Raw genomic sequence first — 26,575 nt, 5'->3', positions numbered from 1 at the left:
AGCAAAGTCAACACACTGTGGACCTACCCAGAGGCGCATTTTCTACCACCGCGCTCTTTAAATAAAAAAAATATTGCGCCATTGACTTTAGACTTTAGACCAGGTTTGAGTTGGTTTATGTCACAGTCTATTTTCAGCTCCAGCAATGCGCATGAACACACCTCTATTTTTAGGGTGCACAAATGGGCACAAATGCATTTGCTAATTAAACGGCATTGGCACTGGATGGTAAAATGTGAATGGCGCCGGACTGAAACTAGCAAACACATTTGCGCTGTGCCTTGCGTCGCATTGCGCCGGGTGTATGATAGGGCCCTTAATCTTTGAACTACTTCGAAACTAATCTTTTGAGTATCGCTGGAAAATAAGGTGATATTAAATGCATATTTTAAGAAAACTAAAGATTTTTTGATCTTGCATGCATGTAATCCTATTGTAGGAGGCTCTCAAAACAATATTAGGAACCGAAAAAATGGCATAATAGGACCACTATAAAATGCTCTGGTAAAAACCTTCTGTTGACTAGTACTTAACTCAGTTTGTGGAAGAGATACATGTCTTCTTTTTTACCACCTGTGTTTTTAAGGTGGTTGTCACTATATTACGAAAAAATTTTTTATAATTTCAGATGTTAACATTTTTTTCAGTTAACAAAATGTAATTGAGAAAAATGTTTATCTTTTCAATCCAAAAAACCTGTTGCAAAATTTTTCTGGCATTTGCCGTTTTTTTTTTTTTTTTTCAGTTTATTTATCCAGCTGTATGCTGTTTTTTCATTGCATCACAGTCAACGCAGACTTTTAATTCACTTTAAAACTTCATATTCTCAGTTGCCATTTGAGATATTCATGCCAATATTCTTAGAAACTGAAGCACCTATAACATAAAGACAACATGCAGCAAATGGAAAAAGTGCTATCAATAAATCCTAAGGAGATGTTAATGATTGGCCTGCGTTACCTTCAGCACTTCCATGGGCACCTGGGTGGCACTGGGCAGGCCGGCGGGGACGCTGACGTTTATGGCGGGGCTCTGGGTGATGGAGGGCTGTGTGTACGCTGAGCTCTGCTGTCTCTGCTGCTCTCGTCTCTCCTGCTCTTGGAGCTGCTCGCGCATCAGCTGCTGGCGGAGCAGGATACGAGAGGTCATGGCCGACGAACCCAGCGGGGGCTTAGAGGAGCCATGCTGCTGCTCAGATGGATTACTGCAGTCAGACAGAGACGCAGAGAAAGAGAGAGAGTTTACACAGGGAAGAAAGTGGGGCTCTGTAGAGGTGTTTGGTGTTGGATAATTTAATTATTTTGAGATCCTGGTAGTGGTTCATTTGGAAGCATAATGAGTTTGACCAGAGGGATAAGAATTTTTACCTATTAGACGATATTATTAATGAAGAAAATCCCACAGATTACACTGAAAATGGCCAGTAATCAATCACCTAGCAAACACTTTATGACACCATCTTAGCAACTGCACAGCAACACAACAAAAATAGGACACATCAGCAATCACATAGCAATGTTCTACCAGTGTGAAATAAACACTGGAACATACTTTTAAAAAGAGCACTTAATGTAATGTTTTCAGACACTTAATTGGATGTATTATAGTGTACTAAATTCATATTAAATGCAATTAGTGGAACTTTACCTACTTAAGTGCATCTTTATATACAATTTCATAATTACATTTATTGTACTTTTAATGTACTGCTGAATGTATTGACAAGGAGTCATATGATGCGATTAAAATTTTTCCTTTCTCTTTGGAGTGTTACAAGCTCTTGGTGCATGTGAAGTTGCAAAGACTGAAGTCTCCAATCCAAAGAAAATAAAATTAAGATTTGTCCACGCCCTCCTAAAACGCCTTGTTTAAACACACATAACCGTTTTGCATAACACCGCCCAAATGTTCCCGCAAAGAAAGAAGGCGTAACTTTTATTCTCACTGTAGCTCTGTGCTCAAAGGCTTTTCTTTAAAATGGGGCTGTTTCAACTTTGCAAGGACAGTCTGGTGCTTCTGACTCACAGACTGTAAGTAAATTTTTTATATTTAAAGAATTTGCCACTGATGATTCAAACACGATTTTTAAGCAGTGCAGAGTAGTGCTTGTTGTTTGTTGTTCCTCTGATCACAAATGCAGACATGGTTTTATGTTTACGTGGCGTGATACCCAACACAACGCTATGTGTAAAAACATAGTAAAGTCATTATATTCCCATAGTAATTATGTCCCCATTGGATGTAACAAATTCCTAATTTGTAATGGGTTTTATTGTATTTTGTTTGCCGTGCCAGGACACGTATCACAGTATGGTAAGGGGTGTAACATATCCGTATTCAGCCTATCACAACACACTGGTCAATCAGTGTACACCTCGCTTTTCAGAACGATGAGCTTTGTAAAAATCAACATGTTTCAGAAAGGTGCAGCATAGAGGAGCAACAATAATGTACATTATATGGAAAATAATGTGTGTGTGTTTATTTTTTTTCTTAAATCGCATAAACACATTGCATTACACCAAATACACAACAATGTTGTTTTTAGCAATGTCATATGACCCCTTTAATGTTATTTTTATTGAAACATGCATGTCACGTATTTAAATTTGTACATTTGTAACGAAACTGCAATTTAGAACATGAAAAAATGTATTAAATGTAAAAGTAATACTGAGCAACCAACTGCAGTTAAAATAACAAGCACATAACTTTACATGTGCTTTAGTATTCAACACATTCAAATAAGTATACTTATTTATTTTGTATAGGTCTTTAAAACATAAAAAAAATATTGTTAAAACATAATGGTTTAAAATGTACTTTGCAGTCAAAATTATAATTTGACATTATTACAAAGTTCACACTTTAGAAGTGAACTTAAGTATTTTTAGAAACTGTCATTAAAGTGAACTTTCTTTAAATACACTTAGGTGGCTTTTAATTCATTAGGCCACAATCACATAGCAGCAGAATATGGTTGTCAGTTCTGTATTGAGGTGGGTAGTAACGAGTTACATTTACTTCGTTACATTTACTTGAGTAATTTTGGGGGGTAACTAATACTTTTCGGAGTATATTTAAAGATGGATACTTTTACTCTTACTTGAGTAAATCTTTTGGGAAAAATCTGCACTTTTCTTTCGTTACTGTGGGCGACGCTCCTCTCGTTACTTTATCTTAATGCAATAAATGTTATAAATGCTTCAGTTTATTCCTAAAGCGCCGTCTACTTTTCTCTGGGCAATGAGTGATGCCCATTCGCGAATGATTCATTCTTTTGAGTCAATTCTGTTCAAAGGCTTGATCAAACCAATTGGCAAACGAGTGAATTGGTTCATGAATCAGTTTGAATGAGTCGTTCAGTTCCCTGCCACATGCGCTGAGCGCATGAAGGGGTTCACTCAGAGTTGTAACGTTTAAGAATATCAACAGCATTGAAAACGGAGCTATGGAACTGCACTGAATTAAAAGCAAATCTGCACTATTATTTGCTTGCGATGGAGATTCTTATTAGATGAACACCGCGTGTGCTGTCTACTGTTTAACAGGTAACAACTTGGGCTATATTTGATTACAGTACACGATACCACTGTGAGATTATTTTGTTGTACGTGTGTTGCGTATAACAGAGGGGAGTCAAGTTGAATGCAGCTTCCAAAAGATTTTTAAATAATTTTAATACAATCACACCGGTGCGAGTACGTTCAGCAAGTCATATCATCAGCTGCTAAATTCAGATCTATGATCGCTTGCTGGCACTGAGCCAGAGACAGACGCGTTTTTACAGCGTTGCGCATTATAACCAATCACACACGGTTCTGTTGAGCTTTTGAATGCAATGGCCAATCAGAGGTGTCCCGATGTGTCATCGCTAAAATGCCGGTGCTTCCTTCACTCGCTCACCGACTGAATACCTCTTTCTGGCGAATTCTCTCGTCAGAAACAACAAAGTGCAGATGTGTGTACGAATCTATAATTAAGATATTGATTTCACAGTGTTAACAGTTTCAGTGATTTTAATGGGAGTTTCTGAGAGACTGTCAGTGAAAATGATCTTTAATAATGTAAATGTTATTTGCTCTCTTTCTGAACAATGAAAGATTAGTAGCAATATTTATTTCACATTAACTTTCAATGTTAAATTCACATAAAGTCAGTCATATTAAAAATATGTTATGGCACGACACCTATATCTGTTACTTAAGTAAACAGACAGGGTTTTATAATAAATTACATAAATTGGCTGATGAAATATATACATTTATACACACACACATACATTACATACATTTTATCTATATATCTAAATAAAAATAGGCTCAGTATATATGACCCAAAGTAACTAGTAACTAGCTACTTGAGTAGATTTTTTATCCGATACTCTTTTACTCTTACTCAAGTAACTATTCAAGACTAGTACTTTTAATTTTACTTGAGTAAATATTTCTAGAAGTACTTTTACTTTTATTTGAGTACAGTTTTTGGGTACTCTACCCACCTCTGTGTATTTGAGTCCTTGATTCCCATTGCACATTCATACAGACAGTATTTGAGATGTTACTTTAATGTGCTGTGTGAACAGGTCATTTTGAGACTCACACCTGTATATGCTTAAATGCGGTTGTCAATCCCAAAAACTGACAGTGTGAAGTGATCGACCGATGTATCTGTTTACCGATATTTTTCCCGATATTTAAGCATTTTTCCATAATCGGGTATCGGTTTTGTAATATCGGATTCGCCGATTTACGGCGCCATCTTGTGGCCGTTTTGAGATTTCCGCCATTGCAGCCCGGGCGTCTGAGGAGATCAGTCAACAACAACTCAGTGCACAGGTAAAGTATATGTTCTACTTGGTTTGCTTTAATTAATCAACTTTATTTAACATAACAGACATTCCTGATATAGTTAATTTATGCAGCTTGCTTCTAAACAATTGAGACGAACTCATTGAGTCACGTAGTGTTCGTCATGTCCTGCCCCATTAAAGACGTATCTTTACATGAATTAAATAAAACAGACATGAATGAGTGCGTGTTGAAAATAAAAGCGTTGAATTTAATTCTCTATTTGTTGTATTTGCTCACCATTAGTCTAGAAGGGAAAGTTCGTTCATATTAGCAACTGACGGATGATCTGGAGGCTTAAGCACGGCCACTGAATGAAACTTTTGACAAGATTATCTTGTTTAAACACCCTAGATTATATTATCATTTACTACATAACAATTATTTCGCTAATACACATATAAATATAGCCTACCGCTTTGTGGAAATTAATTATTTATTATCTCCATGCGCGATCGCGGTTGATTAAATTATAGTCAAACAGCACTTTGTCAGTTGGCATTTCATGATCTAACGTTAGATTGAATCTAGATCATAAAATGTCAACTGACAAGTGCTGTTTAATTTTATATAGTCTCGGGATAAAAGTTTGTTCATATTTCTCAGCACCTGACTGGGTTGATGATCAGGAAGCCTCATGCACGGCCACTGCATGAAACTTTTGAAGGAAGCAGGCTTACAGGACAGAATGCTGAAAGACTCTGTTTTCTACACTAAAACCTAGTTCTGCTTAACTGGGAGTATTAAGTTACACTACTAAATAGCTATGCACTCCTAAATAGCCCTCCAGCCCCCACCAATATGTTAGAATCATTTTTGTGCTTTATTTTTTTACCCGTTTTAATTTTTTTACCTCATCAAAGCTTTTATTTTAAAACAAAGACACTTAGTAACAGTGCACTTAAATTTTTTGGACTCAGACCCCTCAATTTATTTGTGTATAAATATAAAGTTTTTTTTTTTTGTATGCAAGGAGGGAGTGATTGTTATAAATAAAATGTTTTTTTTTCAGCTCATTTGTGTTGTAATAATTGTCAGAAACAGAAGTATAACAGTAAATAAATATCGGTTCTGCATATCGGTTATCGGGTACATAAACATGCAAATAATCGGTATCGGTTATAAAAAAATCAATATCGGTCGATCACTAGTGTGAACGTAGCATTATTTGCAAGTACAGTATTTTCACAAATGTATTTCTGAGATTTGAAGTTTGCTACAAGTGCACATTCAATAAAATTAAGCACAATTATTTTTAGCAAGGTTAGCAATGAACCATGGCATCCTAGATTCATGGCAAGCCATTTTGCATTGCCGAAAATGATTGATGTTTTCTTCAGATTTTTTCTTTTTACTTTTATTTTTTGCCTTTTATCCATGGTAGACAGTACATCAATTGGTGGAGAAAAGAGGAGGAAATGGAAATAGGAAATGACGCAAAGTGGCTTCAAATTTGTGACACAGGTCAACATGTTGGAGTAAGCATGCTAACCGCTAACTGCTCCAAAAATGTTTTTTTATTTTTATTTTACAGGTTTTTTGCCTGTCCGTGTTAATACACAGTGTGTAGCTGATGTGTGTAATCACATAACTGCGCTGGACCTTGCTGATGCTGATTCAATATGAAGAATCATAACCATGATTCAAGCTACTAATCTCTGCCTTAAATGACTCTCCTTCTCTCTAGAAAAGCTAATCTGAAACTCCCAAATAATGCAACAAAACCGGGCTTCCTCTACATCAGCTGATGTTCTGAGTTTTGCGGCTGTTTATGTTTTCTTTCTCCTACAGTTTTCCTCCCACTGTTTCGCCATCCGTTTCTTCTAAAGAACCGCAAATATCCCAGTTCCAGCTGACAAACACAGAGGAACTTACACAATGCTCCCTCACGCACTTTCAGTTCTCTTCATTATTCAATAGAGGAACTGCTCACTCCAAACGCCACACGTTTTTTCTGACGAGTAACTCAGATGATATGCCGGTGCAGAAGCTGTCGACATGAGGCCCTCTCTATCCACTGATCCTTTTGATGCGCCCTCCTTGTCGAGCAGCAAGCCAATCCAGCTGTGCAGTAATCGCTCTAATTAGCCTGTCTGGGCCTGTCAAACACTAGTCTACATCACTTGCTTAGCATTGTGGTTTAAACATGTGTAATCTCATTGTCTTACAACTTTACATTTCTGTTTTTGACATTCATATTTAGAGGCCAATGTTCATCAGAGCTACAACTCAAGTAGCACCAACAATTTCCCAAATGTTATATAGTTAGCTAGCTAACAATCTATCTATCTACCAAGCTAGCAAATTATGATATTATATATTAATATATTTAAAAATAAATAATAATAATTATTATTATTTTTCTTATCATTACTACTACTACTAAATAAAAACAAGAAATACTACTATTGTAATATTTCACAGTAAATTTAAAAAGCATTTCATGTCAATTGATTATATTATATTTTTAATTAACAGCCCTTAAAGCTTCTCTTTTGTTGATAAAATACATACTTTTAAGTACTCATTACAAGTATGGTAAGATGGTTGAATCATATTGATTTCCCAAATGCATTTAAAGCATCCCAAACTCAAAATGCAAACACTGGTGGATAATGATCTGCTCATGTGTAATTTCACTCTGAAAAACACAGCGCATATATTTATTTAATTAAATCATAGCTTTTGCAATTTGATAAGGCAAGCCACGTTTATTTATATAGCACATTTCATACACAATTAGGGCTGCAACTAACGATTATTTTGATAATCGATTAATCTGTCGATTATTTTTACGATTAATCGATTAATCGGTTTATGTACTTATATTTTAGTTTTTTCAATTTTTTCGCCAAGTAAATTATTAATAAAGGGTCTTTATCATTCAGCATAGATTTTTAAGAGATTTTAACCATTTTGCATTGTCATATCCTCATCAAAAATATACCTGGAGTTGTTTTATTATGTTAGTAATCCTTTGTCGAACTCTTCTGCAATCAAAACACTGACCCATACTCTAGCAAAATACACAAGGAGATTTCAAATATTGTTTTCACCAAGGCAGTCCTTAGAGCTCCTAAAGTAGTTTAACATCCCAAACAAAGCTTAAGGAATCTTTGAGAACATATTTTCACGAAGTATAAGGATAAAACAGAATAAAATTGCAGTGCATTGTATTTTATTATTTACTGGGAAAAAGCTTTATAGCTTATGCTGTGAAATTGTAAACAATCCTTCGAAAAAAAGTGCCAATGGCATGAAACCTGAATGGAACTCACAATTTAAAGCAAAATCCATCAGAAGGTTGTCCAGAAAAAAAAAAATTGGGACACACACAAAAAACCTGCTGTGTGAAAAAGAGCAGTGAATACTTAGAAAAGAAGTGCATTTTAAATATACTCAAACATTTACCTCTCTCATTCAGTCATAATTAGGCTGCAAGTCTGAATTATGAACTGGTAAACGACAAACTGATCACATAACATGTTTGTAAAGCTTTAAATGTTAACTGTTAAAAAGCAATGTTATCAGCTTTTACGACTAAACATTTGCAAACAACCTTGTACTGGAGGATCTGCACAAATAAAATTCTTAGGGGCCGTTCACATATCGCACCTAAAAACGCGTGGAAAACGCTAGTCGCGCCGCTTTCTCCTTCTTTCCAAAGCGCTCGGGCAGAAGCGCCCCTGAGGCGTCTGCCTTTGCTAAGCAACCATGACGTGCTCTCTCCATGACGTGCCCTCTCCATGAAGACCCGGAAATTTCAGCAAAGGATAAATGGATGCGGTGTGGACGCGCATCGCACCGCGTGCGTGTCGCGACCGAGTAGCTTCCATTATGAGAGTGCATACTGCGCGCCTAAATAGGAAATAACGAACTTGAGCACGCAAAAGACACGATATGTGAACGGCCCCTTAAACAGTTCAGTAGTGCAGAGTTTACAGGTTACTCTTCATTTTGAAGGCTCAAAGTAAAGTACTCCCACTTCCCGCTGAATGGTGCAGAGACGCTGTTCGGGAAGCACGTGACATAAAACGAGGCCAGCTATTGGCTATTCGCTACTTCACCTGCTGTACTGGCTGAGTAAAACTTCCGGTGGCTCATTACTGCCACACTTTGGTCACCGCAGATTTGAAATATGCACGAAATAAGCCGCTTATGGCAAATAAAATTTATTTAGCGATGAATCGATTACTAAATTAGTTGACAACTATTATAATAATCGATTTTAATCGATTAAATCGATTCGTTGTTTCAGCTCTATACACAATGTTAATTTAAAGTGCTTTACATAAAAGGAATTAAAATAATCATGAAATACTCATAATAAATCACAATAATAAAACAAAAACCAAAAACTTAAAAAAAAACTAAAATTGATTTAAAATGAATTAAAACAGTTTATACATAAAATACAGTGCAATCAGTTCGGATGTAGCACAGTGTTAATTCACTAAATGCACATCGGTTTTAAGTCTGGATTTAAATGTGGATAATGTTTGAGCACATCTGATCTCTTCTGGAAGCTGTTTTTGAGATGATAGTATGCTGATTTAGTTACTGCTTTGACATGACTACTGAAACCAAGGTCTGACCCCAGAATCACACCAAGATTCCTGACTTGATTTTTAGTTGTTTGACCCCTAGAGTCAAGCTATGCATTCACCTTGAGAACTTCATCTTTGTTTCCAAATGCAATGACTTCAGTATTCTCTTTGTTTTACTGAAGAAAGTTTTGGCTCATTCAACTGTTTATTTCATCAATACATTGACAGAGGGAGTCAATGGAGCTGTAGTCATTTCGAGATAAGGCTATGTAAATATGGGTGTCATCCGCATAGCTGTGGTAGGCAATTTGGTTCTTTCTCATTATTTGACTTAGTGGGAGTATATACAGGCTAAACAAGAGTGGTGCAAGCATTGAGCCTTGTGGGACCCTGCATTTCCTGGACATCCACTTAGTCCAAGAAAGCCCGACCAAGTTTTCCAGTTGCTCTAGAAGTATGTTAAGATCAACCAATTCAAAAGCATCAGAATTTAATCAGAATTTAAGTGAATATTATTTATTATATTTATGAGTGCTGTCTCATTGCTGTGATGCGGTCAGAAACCAATTGATAATTGCACTAGGCCATAATCACGATTTCTATTTTATTTCAATTAAACGTTAAGCACTAGGTCTATGGTGCTGGGTCAGGATAGATGTCTACTAAACTATGGGATATAATGCTGACATTTTCCAACTCTTTTTGGAAAATGGAAAATTTTCTGTCAAGACATATTTTCAATGATTTGATCAACATCAGTTTACACATCGCTTCGATTTCATTTGAGTCAAATTACATATGGCGTGCACCCTGACAAAAGTCATTAAAATCTTTACACAATCAAACTTATGAAACAGTTGCAAAAATTGGGGAGGAATAAAAAGAAGAAAGGAGAGAAAGATAAATGCAGGAACATTGATTCTGGGTAAGCAGTGTGTAACGCGTGTTTGATGCATCATAGTTCCTCAGTTTAAAAACTGATCATGGCTCGTCTGGCATGAATGAATCATGACTACTAAATCAAAGCATTCAATGAGTGATTCACACAGGACTAAAACCACTTCACGGCACTTTTAACAAACTTTACTGATGGGGCTTTAGTATTCAGTGACAGTATCTGTTTCTTTGAATATTATAAAAGTCCCCGTTTGCTTTGCTAAAGCCAAATTCATGAAACATACAGTACATTAACCAATCATTTATCATGTTACTAAAGTTTGAAATTATCAAACCAATTTTTTGCAATCTCTTCAATAGATCCTTTACACTGTGGCCTGTGTGACAAATAACATGTACATGATTTGTCTGTGATTTGTCACCAGTTTTAAACCCCTTTAACTTTTTGCTCACATAAATGGTAAGTGTAACAGATTAATATTACATTTAATAGTTTCTCAATGAATATTTGGTGTAAAAACTTTGTCCACAGTCCACAGCATATATGAATAATTGGTAACACTTTAGTTTTTATGGACCAATTCTCGCAATTAACTAGTTGCTTATTATCATGCATATTACCAGCATACAGGCTGAATACTAATACAAATGCTGGGTTGTTTAAACCCAACTTTGGGGTTAAAAATTTAATTAAAAAAATATAACCCAACGGTTGGGTAAGTCCATATTTGACCCAAAGATGGGTTTAAAACAACTCAGCATTTTTTGAGTATATTAATGCCTTATTCTGCATGACCAAATTTTAGATCCCCCCAATCCAACCCTATAACCTGTTAACCCGACCGAACAGGCCGGTCTGGGACATGGGGGAGTTCAAGAATCATGTCTTGTTTGTCTCGTGCATGTCGGCTAGTCTCAGCCAGAGAAGGCGCTCCTGAACCACCATAGTGGACATCGCATTGCCCAGAAAACACAAAGTGAACCTTTGTCGCTCATAGCCCGAGTTCGTTGAGAACTTCTAGGTTGTGACTACCCTTGTGCAGGTCTTTCAGTGCCTTGGCCTGATGAACCTGCAACAACGGCATGGTATTTAGAGCAGAGTCAGCTTCTCTGTAGGCCGCCCATGACCCAGTGAGCTCATTATTTACCTCCGGGAATAAAGGCACTGGAGTGGGGCCCTGAGAACCAGTGCGAGCCACTTCGAGAAACCAATCGTCCAGCCTCGAGGGTTCGGGGTGCCGTGGAGGTTTCCACTGGAGCCTGACGCTCTCGGCGGCCCGGGAAAACACAGTCATTATTTCCGGATCTGAATCTGGCAACACTGGCCACCAAGATCATCCTCTCCAGAAAAGTCTGGCTCACCCTCCGATGCAGCGATCGTCAGAGGGAGCACAGAAAAATACAAGTAGTACCCCCTTGAAGGATCCAGCCTGTTCTCTCGGTGGCTCCAGTGCGTGCGAAGTGCCGGCAGAAGGAGGAGCCCTCAGAGGGGAATTCCTCACTGTCACCATAAAACCAGACTGGAAGCTGCCTCCAGGGGGAACCCTAGATCTTGGCAGCGGCACAGGCACCCCGCTAGGGCTGTGCAAAAAATCGAATCCGATTTTCATGCACATCTCATCAGTAAAGACGCTCCTGTAATTAGAAGTATTATCTCCAGCACGTGTGTTCAGATCAGGGATGCCAGGTTTTCACAACAAATCCTGCCCTGTTTCTTCTCAAAACTAATCGCGATTCCAGGAGGTTCCCAGATAAAAAAAAATTGCTTCCCGGGGTTAAAATAGACGGTGTTTTTTTGGCATGGTCTTGTAAAAAATTTGCATTTTAGGGGCTAAATATCACGTTATTGGTATTGGGGTTGCTTCAAACAGCGGACATGGAAAACTACTGCAGACTTGGCAACACTGGTTCAGGTGGAGCGGGAGTTACTACACAAGAGCCAAAGTTTACCGACAACTAACACAAAGTCGCTTTCAAAATCGACAAAGAATCGCCACCGATTTTAAAATCGATTTTGTGTAGATTGTCAGTGAATTACGGCTCTGTGTAGTAAATGCCAACCAATGTTGCCAAGTCTGTGGTTGTTTTTCATGTCCGCGGGTTGAAGCGACAATACCAATAACGTGATATTTAGACCCTAAAATGCGAATTTTACCAAGGCAACCATGCCATAAAACTTACATTTTAACCCCAATTTTTTATCGGGGAACCTCCTGGAAACGCGATTTTGGACTAGTTTCGAGAAGCAACTGGGCAGGATTTGTTGTGAAAACCTGGAAACCATAATCTGAACGCACGTGCTGGAGATATACTTCTAATTACAGGAGCGTCTTTACTGTTGAGATGTGCATGAAAATCGCGTTATATTTTTTGCACAGCCCTAAACCCCGCCCCTTTGCAGGAAACAAAATGTTGTCTGCAACTCCATCCATGAAAGCCACCTCAACATGCTTAATGCCCAGACATGAGAGGCAGCGATCATGGCATCACCCGGTCCCAGCTAAAAACCGCATCCAGAATCCTCTTTTAGAACTGCTCTTTTAGTGTGCTGAAGCGCAAAGGGGAAATGGCCTCCTGCAACACAAACAGCCTGATGTGTGCAATCCTCTTTTCATGGGAAGAACCACCGCCTTTTTTGGGGGAAAGTTTTTTGCAAAATTTTTGTGAGTAAATGCAAATATTATTGAGGGGACATAAAAGTTTTGTGATTAAAAGCAAAGTATCAACTGCAAACTTTCTGAGGGAATGTAAACATTTTGTGAGAGAATGCAAAGTTTCTTAGAAGAAAGAACTTCAGCAAGAGCACAACATTTTGTAAGCAAATGCATCATTAATAGCGGAAATTTAAGATTTATATATATATATATATATATACACAAGCTAAATTTGTGAGAGGAACTCAAGCCAATTTTTAAAGGCCATGTTGCAGGTTAAACACCACTTTCGATTAATGGGTACATAAATCACTCAAGATATGTATATAATTTTTAAAATGTCTCAAAAATGGTCTTAAAGACCTATTTTTTAAGTTTTTGGTATTAACGTTTTTTTTACGCAACTCGGTGATGACGTCATGTTGGGGAGAAGTCGAGGAAAGGTAGCCTCAGTCTAGTATGATGCAGCGTTCCAGGCAACCCGTAACCCGTGTTTTTCCAACCTTAAACCCATGAAAGTACACTGGAATGGCAATCAAATCCGTGACTTCCCACCCGTGAATTTGTGTCTCATACTAGATCGATGCACTCCGAGTTCCGAGGTCACACAGCACGCGAAACAACGATGACAGCCCCTACGAATAATACTGCCTGCTGATGCAGTGTTTATGCAAGAAGTACACGTTGAAAAAACGATTTTAGGTCAATGCAACGTTGCAATAAAATAAATAATCTAGTTACAATTACTTGCACTCAGAAAGTTTGGCGTAACTTGCCTGGAACGGTACAAAGTCGTTAGTAGTGGTATGAAATAGTGATTACGAGCTCAAAAACCTGCCTGGAACGCAGCATCAGAACTATAGCGAATGACAGGGATGAGGAAGAGGTGGCGAGAGCAAATATGTATGATGGCCCGCAGCGGTGTAATTTCGATCGAGCCAGTCGTGAGAGGGCAAATGAGGAATTGCCAAGAACTGATGTCCGTCGTAGCCTATAATGCATGGTCCGAGGAGAATTAGTGGAGAGTTGGTATCATTTAGCATCGCAGCAATGAGCACTGGAGCTAGTTACGAGCAGCAGTGCACAATAACGACACACACAAACACACACACACACACATATATATAATTTTATTTATTTATTACTGTCATTGAATAGCACAGAGTGGAAAATCAATGTTTTCTTTATATCTAGTGGCCTTGATCATGACTTTACTTCAGAGAAGTACCGGTAACCTTTGTCATAGTGTCGTAGAACTGGTAAATTTTGTCTTTGTCATCTAGAAATAAAAGGCATCATGCTAGCTATATGGACGTTTCTAAGCGTTTATCTCGTCCTCCGGTGAAAATGTTGTTGCAAACGTAGCCGTGTGTCTGTCGCTGTGTTTGACAGGAGCTTGAGTGGGTGCCGTCCCATGTAAACTGCGTTAGAAAGCTTGTGCTGCAGGGAAGTGAGTGCGTTTGGGTCGCTGTTGGTCGCTATCTCACTATCTATCTGTCTGTATCTATCTATATAATGTATCTAGTCTATCTATCTATCTATCTATCTATATATATATATATGTATTTATCTTTATCTATAATCTGCGTTCTGCGCTATCTGAATACTCTCGTCTCTCTAGTCACTCTCAATGCTCTCAAGGCGGCTTTGGTAAATTCTCTCCCCAACAGTGTTGCCAACTTAGTGACTTTGTCGCTAGATTTAGCGACTTTTCAGACCCCCATAGCGACTTTTTTCCAAAAAAGCGACTAGCGACAAATCTAGCGACTTTTTTGACAGACCTTATTTAGTCTCTCTCTCTCTCTCTCTCTCTCTCTCTCTCTTCTCTCTCCCAGCGTGCACACACGCCTCTCTCTGCATCTACTATGTTCAGCGAGCAAAGAGGAGCAGCACTTTCAGTTAAAGGGGGGGTGAAATGCTATTTCATGCATACTGAGTTTTTTACACTGTTAAAGAGTTGGATTCCCATGCTAAACATGGACAAAGTTTCAAAAATTAAGTTGTACGTTTGAAGGAGTATTTTTGTTCCCAAAATACTCCTTCCGGTTTGTCACAAGTTTCGGAAAGTTTTTTTCGAGTATGGCTCTGTGTGACGTTAGATGGAGCGGAATTTCCTTATATGGATCCTGAGGGCACTTCTGCCGGAAGAGCGCGCGCTCCCGTATAGCGAGGCTGAGCAGCACAGACATTTCACTGATCAGAGCGAGAGCGTCGCGAAAAGTCACAAAAGAAGTGTGTTTTTGGTTGCCAGGGCAAGACAACCCTGCACAGATTACCAAAAAAAAACAGCATTAAGGGACCAGTGGATGGAGTTTATTTTTACAGAGCATCAACGGAGTTGTGCAAGTGTTTTTGTTTGTTCCCTGCATTTCGAAGATGCTTGTTCACAAGGCCCAGTTTGACGATGGATTTGTGTATCGTTTATTTCTTAAGGATGATGCAATCCCAAGGAAAAAGGGTCACGATCATGTGTTGGAACCGTAGGCGATGAGTAAAACTGCTTAAACTATCTCTGCCTCCTTGTTAGTGCGTCCCCTCCCATGCCAGAGACCCGGGTTCGAGCCCCGCTCGGAGCGAGTCGTTGCTGCTGCTTTCGTTCAGTTTCAGCCTCTGGATCTGATTCTGGATCATAAATAAACGGCTGAATCTGACTGTTAGCCATGGTTTGTTTTGGATGATGGGTTTTCCCTCACGGTAATGTCACAGCTTCCACATGCTCTCAACGCAAAAGCCTATTCGCGCTCGTGATTCTTTAGCTCCGCCCACACGTCACGCCTCCAGCGGCTCGTGTTTTTCCGGGAAAAATCGGTATAGACTATCTTTCTCTTATGAATATAATAAAACTAAAGACTTTTTGGAGTTATGAAGGATGCAGTACTACTCTATATGTACTCAAGATTAACAGGATATTGAGGGAAAACGAGCATTTCACACCCCCTTTAAAAAAATATATTCTGTTGCTTCAATCTCTATTTTACATACAAGTATAGCTGAAATCACAGTACAATCATTATCTTAATCTTATGTGTATGTGATTTCATTAGACAATGTCATGAATAGGATTTTGCTGGTTATGTAGTCTTAATGGACCGCGTTTCAGTCATTATAATATTAATTCCGTTGTCGGACAACAGAAACATTAAAATATAATAATAAAATCTTTTATTGAGAATTTTAGCTGCCTTAAAATGCAGTACATGAGCACAGAAAGGGCAAGATAATATGACGCACTTACGTCATGAATAAGCTAATTAGCATATGACACCATCTAACGACATTTAGCGACTTTTCAGGCAGGGTTTAGCTACTTTCCATTGAAAGAAGTTGGCAACACTGCTCCCCAACGTGACATGATGCAATGCATTGTGGGGGAAAGGAGACCGCTGTAAGATAGTACCTATTTTTTCGTATTATATTCCGTTTTGTGATACCCAACAACATAAAATCGATGAATAACAGTTTAAATGTTTATTACCAACAAGCAAATTGCACATATTCGTTAAAAAATTAACCTTGCAACATGGCCTTTACGGAAAGAGAAAAAGTTTTGCAGGAGAAAATATAAGAGTGTTGCTATGAAATGCAAGGATTCTAGGGAGAAGGCTAAAGTTTTGTGAGCAACTGCAACGTTTCACTAAGAATATGTTTTTTTTTTTTCAGTAGAATGCAAAGTTCATCAAGGGAACACAAAACATTTATGAGAGAGTGCAAAAGTTTTGTAAGCAAATGCAAACTTCATAATGCAAAAATGTTGTGAGTGAAAGCAAAGTTTGTCAGGAAAACAAAACTTATAACAAAAATACAACATTTTGCAGCTAAATGCAATATTTTTAGCATTTTCAAGAGTTTTTTTGAGTGAATCAAAAATGTCTCAAAGTAACACAAAACATTTGCGAGACAGCTCGTTTTTTTAGATTAGCTTAGATTCAACTTAATTGTCATTATGCAGAATACAAGTACAGAGCTATTGAAATGCAGTGAAAAATTTTTTGGGATCTCTGCAGCTCCAACAGGAGTTAGCTGAAGTCGAAAGGATGAGCTAAAACTATGTTGGAACATCGATTGTTGATGTCCAGTAACGACTGTTTACTGTAGCTGTAGTTCACATAACTGAACTGAGCGAACACGAAGGATAAAACAGGTCAATTAACACTATTTCCTGAAATCTGGTAAGATGCAAAGCCTTGCGATGTGTCCACAATCAGTCAGGAAATTTTGAGATTAAATAAAAAATAATGCAAAACCTTTGCAAGGGTACAACATTTTACAAACATTTTACAACAAGTTTAATATTTTGGGGGAACAAAAATCTTTTCCAAGAGAACACAAATGTGTTGCAAGGCAAATATGTTAAACACCAAGAACAAAATTTTGCAAGTGAACTCAAAGTTTAAAATCAAACAAAAAGAAAATAAAAAGTAATTTTACTTCTCATCTCATAATTTGTCACCATGCCTCCTTAGCGGCACCATGGAAACATAGCATGATATAAAGTTACTCATACCATTATTTACAATTTCCTTTATATAGGGATTTAGTTTTTAATACAGATAAGTTTTCAATATTTAGATACAGTATAATGAAATCTATGGATTCTGAGCCATAACCGAATATTATTTAAAGAAATATATATTTTTAATAATTATTCATTATTTTATTAAATAATATAAAATAAGCACGACTTTTTCATTTAACTCAACCATTTAAATGACACTGAATTTAGAAAATACAAGCTAAGGAAATAACCACTCTTTTACTGAAAGTAACACAATAGAATTGTACAGAAAATATATTGAGTATCAATATATTATTTTTATTCAGTTCTTTGCAACTGAATCAGATGTAACAGTTGTTGTTAGTTTAATTAATTTTACAAACAATGTATAGTCAACTATTATTATCACAGCATCTGAGCACAGCATAGCAGGCAGCAGATCAGTGAACTAGAAGGTAATGTCATTTCACCAGTGCTGCCCAGTACAGATGTATTACACCATGTTACAGCAGGTGTAACATGGTGGAGCAGTGATTTTTTTCTCTTTCGGCCAGAAAAAGAATGAAATGAAAACCACACAATGTTCATGTCCCTTTAACCAAGAGCTTCTAAACTAAACGCCAGCTCTACTTCTACACAACAGTTCTTATCATAACAAGCAAATCTCTGCCCCTCAAATGGCCACTCTTGGCACATTTTCTACTGTCATTATAAAAAGAATGTGTGTGTGTTTGCAATGCTCGGGGTAATTTTCCATTTTGGTGTGTGTGTGGCATAAGTAGATGTGTGTATGTGTTTGTCAGGAAAAACAATGAATACACAGTCCTTTGTGGCCACACCCCCAGACCAGACACTGCAGTAGCCAATCAGAGAGCTCCGTCAGAAGGAGGCTGACCTCCTCCACTCACCTCAGCTCAGAGCACTGCCATGTACTGTTAGAGCACTACATACTGCTCATTCAAGACCAGTCCTATGATTGCATATGAAAACAATACATCAAAAAAATTGATTTAAGTACTGCAGCAGAAACATTGCATTCAGGGAAAGTCAAGAAATTATGTTCTCAACTGCTGAATACTAAACGATAAAGCAAAACTAATGCTGATATATATATATAAAATCACCATCAAGGGACCCTCACACTGATTCTGTCCTTAAGATGTTTATAGTCGTGGAAAGACTATAACACACCCAAACAAACACGCCGTCCCTCCCAAACATACTCAAACTCAACAGACACGAGCCAGCATCACTCCTCCACAGGTACTCACAAGCGGCTGCAGCGAAAAGCACAGGGTCTTTGCACACGGACGGCCAGAGCTTCCATCTTTATTCGGTGTGCTGAAGGTGCACTGTGCGCCCTTGGACAGCTCTGAGAGTCACGCTGCCCCGGCAGCGCTGGGAGCGTGTCAAAACGGGAGGCACCAGCAGCCAATCCGTACACAGAGGACATGCAGGGAGAAACGCACACACACACACACACGAGCCCACAGCACACCTCATGAAAGAACATCTCATGAAAACGGTCAAGACTATGTCCAGACCAGTAGGACATTGCATTTTCCTGTACATTTTTCCTCTAAATAATCATTGCCATAATGGAAAAATATATTTTAATGCAAAAAATATTTTAGATGTCTTATATTTTATTAAATTAATATGATTTAAATGATAAAACATGTATCCATCATTCTACTGTAATTCATTAATATTACTGTAAGACAGTCTTTTAAATGATAAAATATTTATACACTTTGGTTGTATTTGTTTTATTTTTGACTTGAATACAATCTAAATTATAACAAATAATTATAGAAAATATTTGTAAGCATTACATATATTAAATAATTTCTACTGTAATGCATTAATATTTCGAGAATACATTCATGTGTGCTATTTTATGTATTATTTCATATATTTACTGTATTATATGCCATTCATTTTTATTTATTTTATTGTATTGTGTGTTAAAGGACTTGATTTCTTATTTAATACGAGAATATCAGGAGAATCACCTTTGAAAATAATAGATAAAAAATGAATAAAATTGAACTGTCATTAAAATAAACTTCACAGTTGCATTTTTTTACTTTGCATATTATCATTGATTTTTATTGCATTTTTTTTTTACTCTATTACATGTGTATATATAATGTTTTGATTTGTGGCGAATTTGAAAATATTACCTTTGAAAATAACCGGAAATATAATGTTACGTATATAAAAGAATACACTCAGCTTATTTTATGCAATGCATAAATGTATTCAATGTGTGTATATTTTGGTTTTAGGGTCAAATATGGACAAAAATTGACATGTTTTCATGACATTCATTAGTAAATAGAACATAGAGCGACTTATTCTTTATATTGACTTTATATTACATTATGAAATTGTCAAAGGGCTAACAAAGCATTGTTTCTACACAGGACAGTGTAGTGGTAATGCAGTCCTGTCATGTTTCTGAGGTCTTCTTTGAGAACACATACACTAGAGGGCGCTTTCTCAGTCCCGCTTCACCTTCACATTCACCTCCAGAGAGAGACGCCGGTCATTACAGGTGCAGCTGCCAGCTCTCTGCAAACACACACACACACGCTCTCGCCTGGCAAACAGTGCTGTGTTAATTATAACAAATCATGTTAGAGAGCACACGTTCCTTTCACAGCTCGACAGGCCTCCACACACACACCCACAGAGTGTAAAGATGTGAACAAGAGTTTGGATCCAGAATGCAATACTAGCACACTGCTTACTGCATACTGAGGGGTTTACTCTGAAATGGCTTAAAGCTGCAGTAGGTAACTTTTGTAAAAATATATTTTTTGCATATTTATTAAACCTGTCATTATGTCCTGACAGTAGAATATGAGACAGATAATCTGCGAAAAAATCAAGCTCCTCTGGTTCCTCCCAGTGTCCTATTGCCATTTGCAAAAACTCCATCGCTCCCGGTAAGAAACAACCAATCAGAGCTGCGGTCCGTAACTTTGTTTGTGTTCAAAATGTAGAAAAATGAACATAATAAGCGAGTACACCATGAATCCATTTTCCAAACCGTGTTTTTAGCTTGTGCTGAATCACTAGGGTACACCTATAATAAGTGTTTATATTCGGACTATTTTAGATTGCTTCTGGGATACCGCGGCGGAGTAACCCAGTACCTTTGTGATTCTTCATAGACATAAACAGAGAGAAGTAGTTCCGGCTACGATGTTCTTCCGCAAGACGCAAGCAGTTCTGTTTATTAACCGCTAGAGCGTCAAAAGTTACCTACCGCAGCTTTAAAGTTGTAGACACAACAAAGCACCATTGTTGAAGTAGATTCAAAACGTCTAATAGAATAATTTAAAGTACAGGGAAATTTATTTTGGAACTCAAAATTTGGAACAAAATTGATGAAAACATTATGAAAACAGAAAATATGAAAATTAAATCGCATTAACAAAAGTGACACTAGTACATCAGTGATAGTGAAATAACACGGTATGTTAGCAGTATGCTAACTGGAGGAACATTAAAGAGGAAGCGGCTGTTTTCGGTCATGTTTACAGTCTGTTGTCAGCCGTCACAGCTGACATATAGTGGACTCTTTGTTGTAATATCTCCAGGATGGGAGGGGAGCACTTCATTCAATTTGTTGCCTCCCATTTCCATAATTAAGTTTTATTCATTCTCTCCTCACTTGTTTGCTGGGCTTGAACTCTGTTCGGTTCAGACTCTACGGAGGCCTAGACAACACACAAGCTTAGAAAACATGCAACAGCTAACTCGGCTGTGCTACTGGACAGTGCTGGAACAGACTTCAGATCTCAGTTTCATCCTCACAATCACTACAGCTCACACCGAGTCAATCGACAAGTTACCTCAAACAGTTCTGCCTTCAGCATCTCTAATGGAAACTAAGATTTCTAATACATAAACACAAACAGGTCTTTGTTACGCTCAGACTGTAAATGACCCGACTGAAGTCTTACCTCTGGGCTCGTGTCATTTACCGTGGCTCTTCTTTACTCCGGTTAGTGACTGCTCTTCTGTTCACACTGCATTTATGCTCCGAGTCTAATGACACTAACATGACTCAAGCTGCTCTTCTCTGTATGTGTCCTCACTCACTCAACACTCAACCTTTATCAGCTCCGCTGGAAACACTGACACACTCACACTTCACAGAATGAGGTGACGAGGAGGAAACATTTCGGCTATCTGATTTACAGCAGCTCTCGGCGATGATTCGTTGATTTGTCAGCTATTGTTGTAAGCTTCTGCTACTGAGAGTTTTAAAACAACATGATTTTTGTAATCGTTTACTTAAATAGTCGTCACAAAATAAGATTGCAAAGGGATTATTTTTAAGTATTGCAATATTTCTCCCATTATATTGAATATAAAATGAAGCAGGGCCTAAACTGCTCAAGGCAAACTTCTTAAAGGGACAGTCCTCCCAAAGATGTAAACTCTGCCATCATTTACTTACCCTCACAGTGTGAGCGTTTCACTGCATTTGCCGCTAAACATAAAAGTGTGTGAACTGTATAATGTCTTTAGGTGCATTTGTGTGAAACAAAAGTCCTGAGGTGTCTAAAAAAAGTCTTAAAGTCTTAAAAAGTTTAAAACAATTCAGTTCAGTCATGAAAAGTCTTAAATATCTTGAATGGTGTAACAAATATCTTAATTATCATTTTAGGAGGTCTTATCTGTGTGTGTGTGTGTGTGTGTGTGTGTGTGGATGGATGGAAAATCAGGAATAAATAGACACAGTCTTATGTTATTATTTAACTTAATTAACTTCAAAAGTAAAATAAAAATGAGCATTTCAAAGTAAAATCATGACATTATCGCAGGTTCCAGAGAAGCTAATAATCAACAAATATTGCACATTTAAGCCAATAGATTGCTTATGATCTATATACTGTTTTATGAATTATGATATATATAGCATCTATATTACAAATATTATATCTTGAAGTCTGCTTTACTTTCTCTGGTGGCAAAATAGGTTTCTGGTTTATGCATAAACCCCAAAAAAGTTTGAACATTTTCTGCACTTTGTTTTTTTGCAAGAACATTTATCATGTTTTAAGGATGTCTGACTATATTTACTAGAAATACTGAATGCTGTAGACTTTATCAGTCTGCTTCCTGTATTTTGTGGAATATGTTATGTATGTGACTCAGTCTGCTCAGTCTGTTTTTAGACATTTATGCTCACTAAGGTTTTAAAGCTACATGACCTTTCAAAAGTCTGCAGTTGTGATTTTTTTTTAAGTTATAAATAAAAAGTCTATATATCTAGTATAAATAAAGTTTGTTCTGCTCACCAAGGCTCAAATGCATTCATTTGCTCCAAAAAAAAAAAAAAAAAAACGTAAAATTGTGAAATATTTTTTATGATTTAACAACTTTCTATCGGAATATATTTTTATTTTTTACATTTTTTATTGCTGTGATCAAAGCTGTATTTTCAACATCATTCCTCCAGTCTTCAGTGTCACATGATCTTCAGAAATCATCCTAATATACTGTTTTACTGCTCAAGAAACATTTATTATGATCATCAATGTTGAAAAACGTTATGCTGCTTCATAGTTTTATGGAAATTATTTGACGAATAGAAGTTGAAAATAATAGCATTTATTTTTGTAATAAAAATCGTATTCTAAATTCCTCAATTGTCACGTTTGATCAAATGAGTCCATCTTTGGTGAATAAAATTGCACATATTTTTTTTTTTCCAGGGAAACTAGGTCCCAAATAAAACGTGCACATCAGAGGGAGGTTAACATGAATGGGTGTTTGAAGGTTTACGCCTGAATCATTTTGGGGAATTTTGGGAGGGTCAGAGAAAAACACAAACAACAGGAACTCTTGAAATCTGACTAAGGAGTTGCGCTGATGACCACCTAAAAATACACTCCACCGTTCCGGTTCTTGCGTCAAACGCCCAACCGCAGTGGCCTTGTAATCGTCAAAGCTGTGAAAAAAATCAAACCAGCTTGCACATCCTTATCTGTTATTTTGCAACTAATAAACTGCTGAGAACAATCATCTTCCGTCTCTGCCCTCACAAGCGCAGAAGTATCTGTTGACCGCCTCGCTGTAATCACAAAACAATTTCATGAATGGAAATCTGGCCTCGCTGATGGCCAGAGTAAGGTACTGGACTGTAAACACCTGCTCCTCTCGGCCTCCTCTCTGCTGCCAGATCAATATCAGGAGCGCAGAGCTCGCTCCGACATCCAGACACCAGCCTCTGAAAACTCAACTTACTAACTTCTGATCTATCTAAATTAATGACCTCAACACCAATGAAATCACTTTTCTGCTTGATGATGCTTTATAATGCTGCATAAAGAATTACAGAACTTCAAGCTTTACATATTCTGTTTACAACAAAAATGAGCAACAAAACAGTGAACAACTATATATAGCTTAAATTAATAAATGCATTAAAAAACTGTTGCTACTCATTTTGGGGGGGAAATATTTTTTTAATATTTATTATTTTTTATTTATTTTGTTTTTACTGAAAAAAACCGTGATTGTGATTTAAAATGCAATTTTAAAAATATCTATAGGTTTGCTGTGCTTGTCTGTGGGGTTGCAAAATTTGGCCTAAAATGCTGTTATTATATATTAATATGGACATAAAAGCTAAATAATATAATAATAATATAAATAATAATAATAATAATAATAATAATAATAATAATAATAATAATAATAATAATAATAATAATAATAATAAATGAATTATAGAAGTATTATTATTACTAAACAAAATATATTATAAATAATTTACATTATAACTATAACTTTATAAAACTAATATTCACGGGTGTCTTAAAGGGTTACTCCAAAATGAAAATGTTGTCATAATCACTTACCTCCATGTCTTTCCAAACCTGTGAAAGCTTTGTTCGTCTTCGCAACAAATAAAAAGCGAAGGATCAACCGTAATGTTACAAAGCGACGAGAATACTTTTTGTACAAGAAAAAAAAATATATATATACTATATTATTCAACAATTCGTCTTCTCTGTGTCTCTCCACTTAACCGTAGCGCCATTTTGGAGAATATGAGCTGAGAGCAAGCAGTGTATGGATGAACCGCTGATGGCAGATGGACTATTCTGACAATGTCTTTCATACTTTCCTGGACCTTGTCACTGTTATTTACTGGGCAGTCTATGTGACATTCACAAGCCTCCCGGTTTTCATCCAAAATATCTTAAATTGTGTTCCAAAGACAAACAAAGTTTTTACGGGTTTGGAACGACATGGAGCTAAGTGATTATTGACAAAAAATTCATTTTATGGTGGAGAAATCCTTTGAATTCTTCATTTTCAGGTGTTAGACCAGCAAGCGACTTATTTTTAAAGAAAATTGCAGGGAGCCCTTAAAGCTTTTCATTTGTTGATAAGTGCTTTTCATTACACACATGGTGGAAGTGTGATACGTTCACAAACGCACGTTAAAACGATCAAAACCCAGATGCGGCGATGAAGGTCATGTAGAGTAGCATTTTCTGCAGATAGAGATGCTCTGAGCTGCTGCAAACACTGGTGAATTATGAGATGCTCGCGTTGCCCTTCTATCATGACAACTCTCGGATGATTTTAGCATGTTAATGAGTATGACAGCGTTATTGCTGCTGCTGCAAAGCAAGTACAGGAACTAAATACTGCAAATACAACGCAATACGGTGCCGTGAGTATGAAGAAATACTGCTGCCGCACAAGTAGAATATAAAATAACCCGTAGCAGATCTATACAGGTGGAGCTGGGGAAGAGGAAGGGCTGCAGAGGAACTCTCACAGCGGTTTTGTGAAATGCTCTAGTAAATGCTCAGCTATTTAAAGGTCCCCTTCTTCGTGATTTCATGTTTTAAACTTTAGTTAGTGTGTAATGTTGTTGTTAGAGTATAAATAATACCTGTAAAATGCTAAAGCTCAAAGTTCAATGCCAAGCGAGATATTTGATTTAACAGAATTCGCCTACAAAAAAACGACCCGTTTGGACTACAGCCCTCTAGTTCCTGTAGTAATAACGTCACTAAAACAGTTTTTTTGACTAACCACCGCCCACATGTATTCACAAACAGGGGGCGTGGTCTTGTTGCGCTCCGACGGAGAAGAAGGAAGAGCTGTTTGTGTTTGTCGCCATGTTGTTGAAACGCTGTTTTTTTTTTTCATCTGAGTCCAATCAACTTTGTTTGGGCTTCCCAGGAACGCTGTACTTTGAGATTAATGGTTACAATTTATGTTTAACTCTGTCTCCGAAAATTATAATCCACATGTAAAACTATATGCAGTTAATTTTGCTGAGGACAACTTTCTCAATTTCAATCAGTTTAATGCTGGATTCGCACAAAGATTATTCTTGAAAGATGGAGCAGTTCCCTCTTTGTCTGGAGAAGGCGTTGTTTATGGACCACAACAGGTAAGTGTATTTTATTATTTAAGTTGGTGCGTTTAACAGTTTCTGTAACTTATTACACAAAGGGCAACGCTGTTTAGCTTTGTTAACTAGATGTTAGGGCTGTGCAAAAAAACAAATGCGGTTTTCATGCGCATCTCGTCAGTAAAAATGCTCCTGTGACTATAAATACATCTCCAGCACGTGCGTTCTAGCCCAATCACGTTTCCAGGAGGTCAGCCTGCTCTAAGCTGCTGTCGAATCACAACACAGGAACCGCTGGCCCAATCAGAACCCGTTACGTATTTCTGAAGGAGAGGCTTCATAGAACGAGGAAGACATCAGCCCGTTTTTGTGACAGTGAAAACAGCAGTATACAGATAGGTGAATTGTGTGAAAAATACTGTGTTTTTTTACACGCGAAACATGAACATGTTATATTGCACACTGTAAACACAATCAAAGCTTCAAAAAAGCGCGTAAAACGGGACCTTTAAATGTAAATCAGTAAGCTCACTGCAGTAAGACTTTTCCAGTGGCTTTTGATTTAAAAAGACGCACTAGAAACAAACAAACCAACAAATTAAAAAAATATGTCAGTGAGAATAGAAATGTTCATAGTTAGTAACATTTCCAAAGTTTTTCCATGCTTGAAAATCACAAAAATCCCTGATTATGGTTTTCTATGATTGTGGGAACCCTATAAAAAAAAT

The 26,575-nt window shown here is 37.3% G+C and overlaps 1 protein-coding gene across 3 annotated transcripts in view; it reads right to left on the bottom strand.

Moving 5' to 3' along the window:
- LOC113094047 (microphthalmia-associated transcription factor-like) overlaps nucleotides 1–26,575 on the bottom strand; it is a 52,684-nt gene that overhangs the window by 24,177 nt on the left and 1,932 nt on the right. Inside the window, exons 1-2 of one of the 3 annotated variants that reach the window (XM_026259684.1) lie at nucleotides 21,421–21,554; nucleotides 961–1,204 (exon numbers count right to left, since the gene is read on the bottom strand). The exons of 1 other annotated variant lie outside the window; for it this stretch is intronic. In XM_026259684.1, the coding sequence (XP_026115469.1) occupies nucleotides 961–1,204; nucleotides 21,421–21,437 (261 nt within the window). In that variant the 5' untranslated portion in view covers nucleotides 21,438–21,554. Of the gene's footprint in view, nucleotides 1–960; nucleotides 1,205–21,420; nucleotides 21,555–26,575 lie in introns of those variants that run through there. One more of the 3 variants, XM_026259683.1, reaches the window with a different exon arrangement.

This window comes from Carassius auratus, unplaced genomic scaffold (genome assembly GCF_003368295.1).
Source record: "Carassius auratus strain Wakin unplaced genomic scaffold, ASM336829v1 scaf_tig00215236, whole genome shotgun sequence".
Taxonomy (NCBI): Eukaryota; Metazoa; Chordata; class Actinopteri; order Cypriniformes; family Cyprinidae; genus Carassius; species Carassius auratus.
Note: the sequence above shows the minus strand (reverse complement) of the source record. Positions and strands in the feature narration are given on the sequence as shown.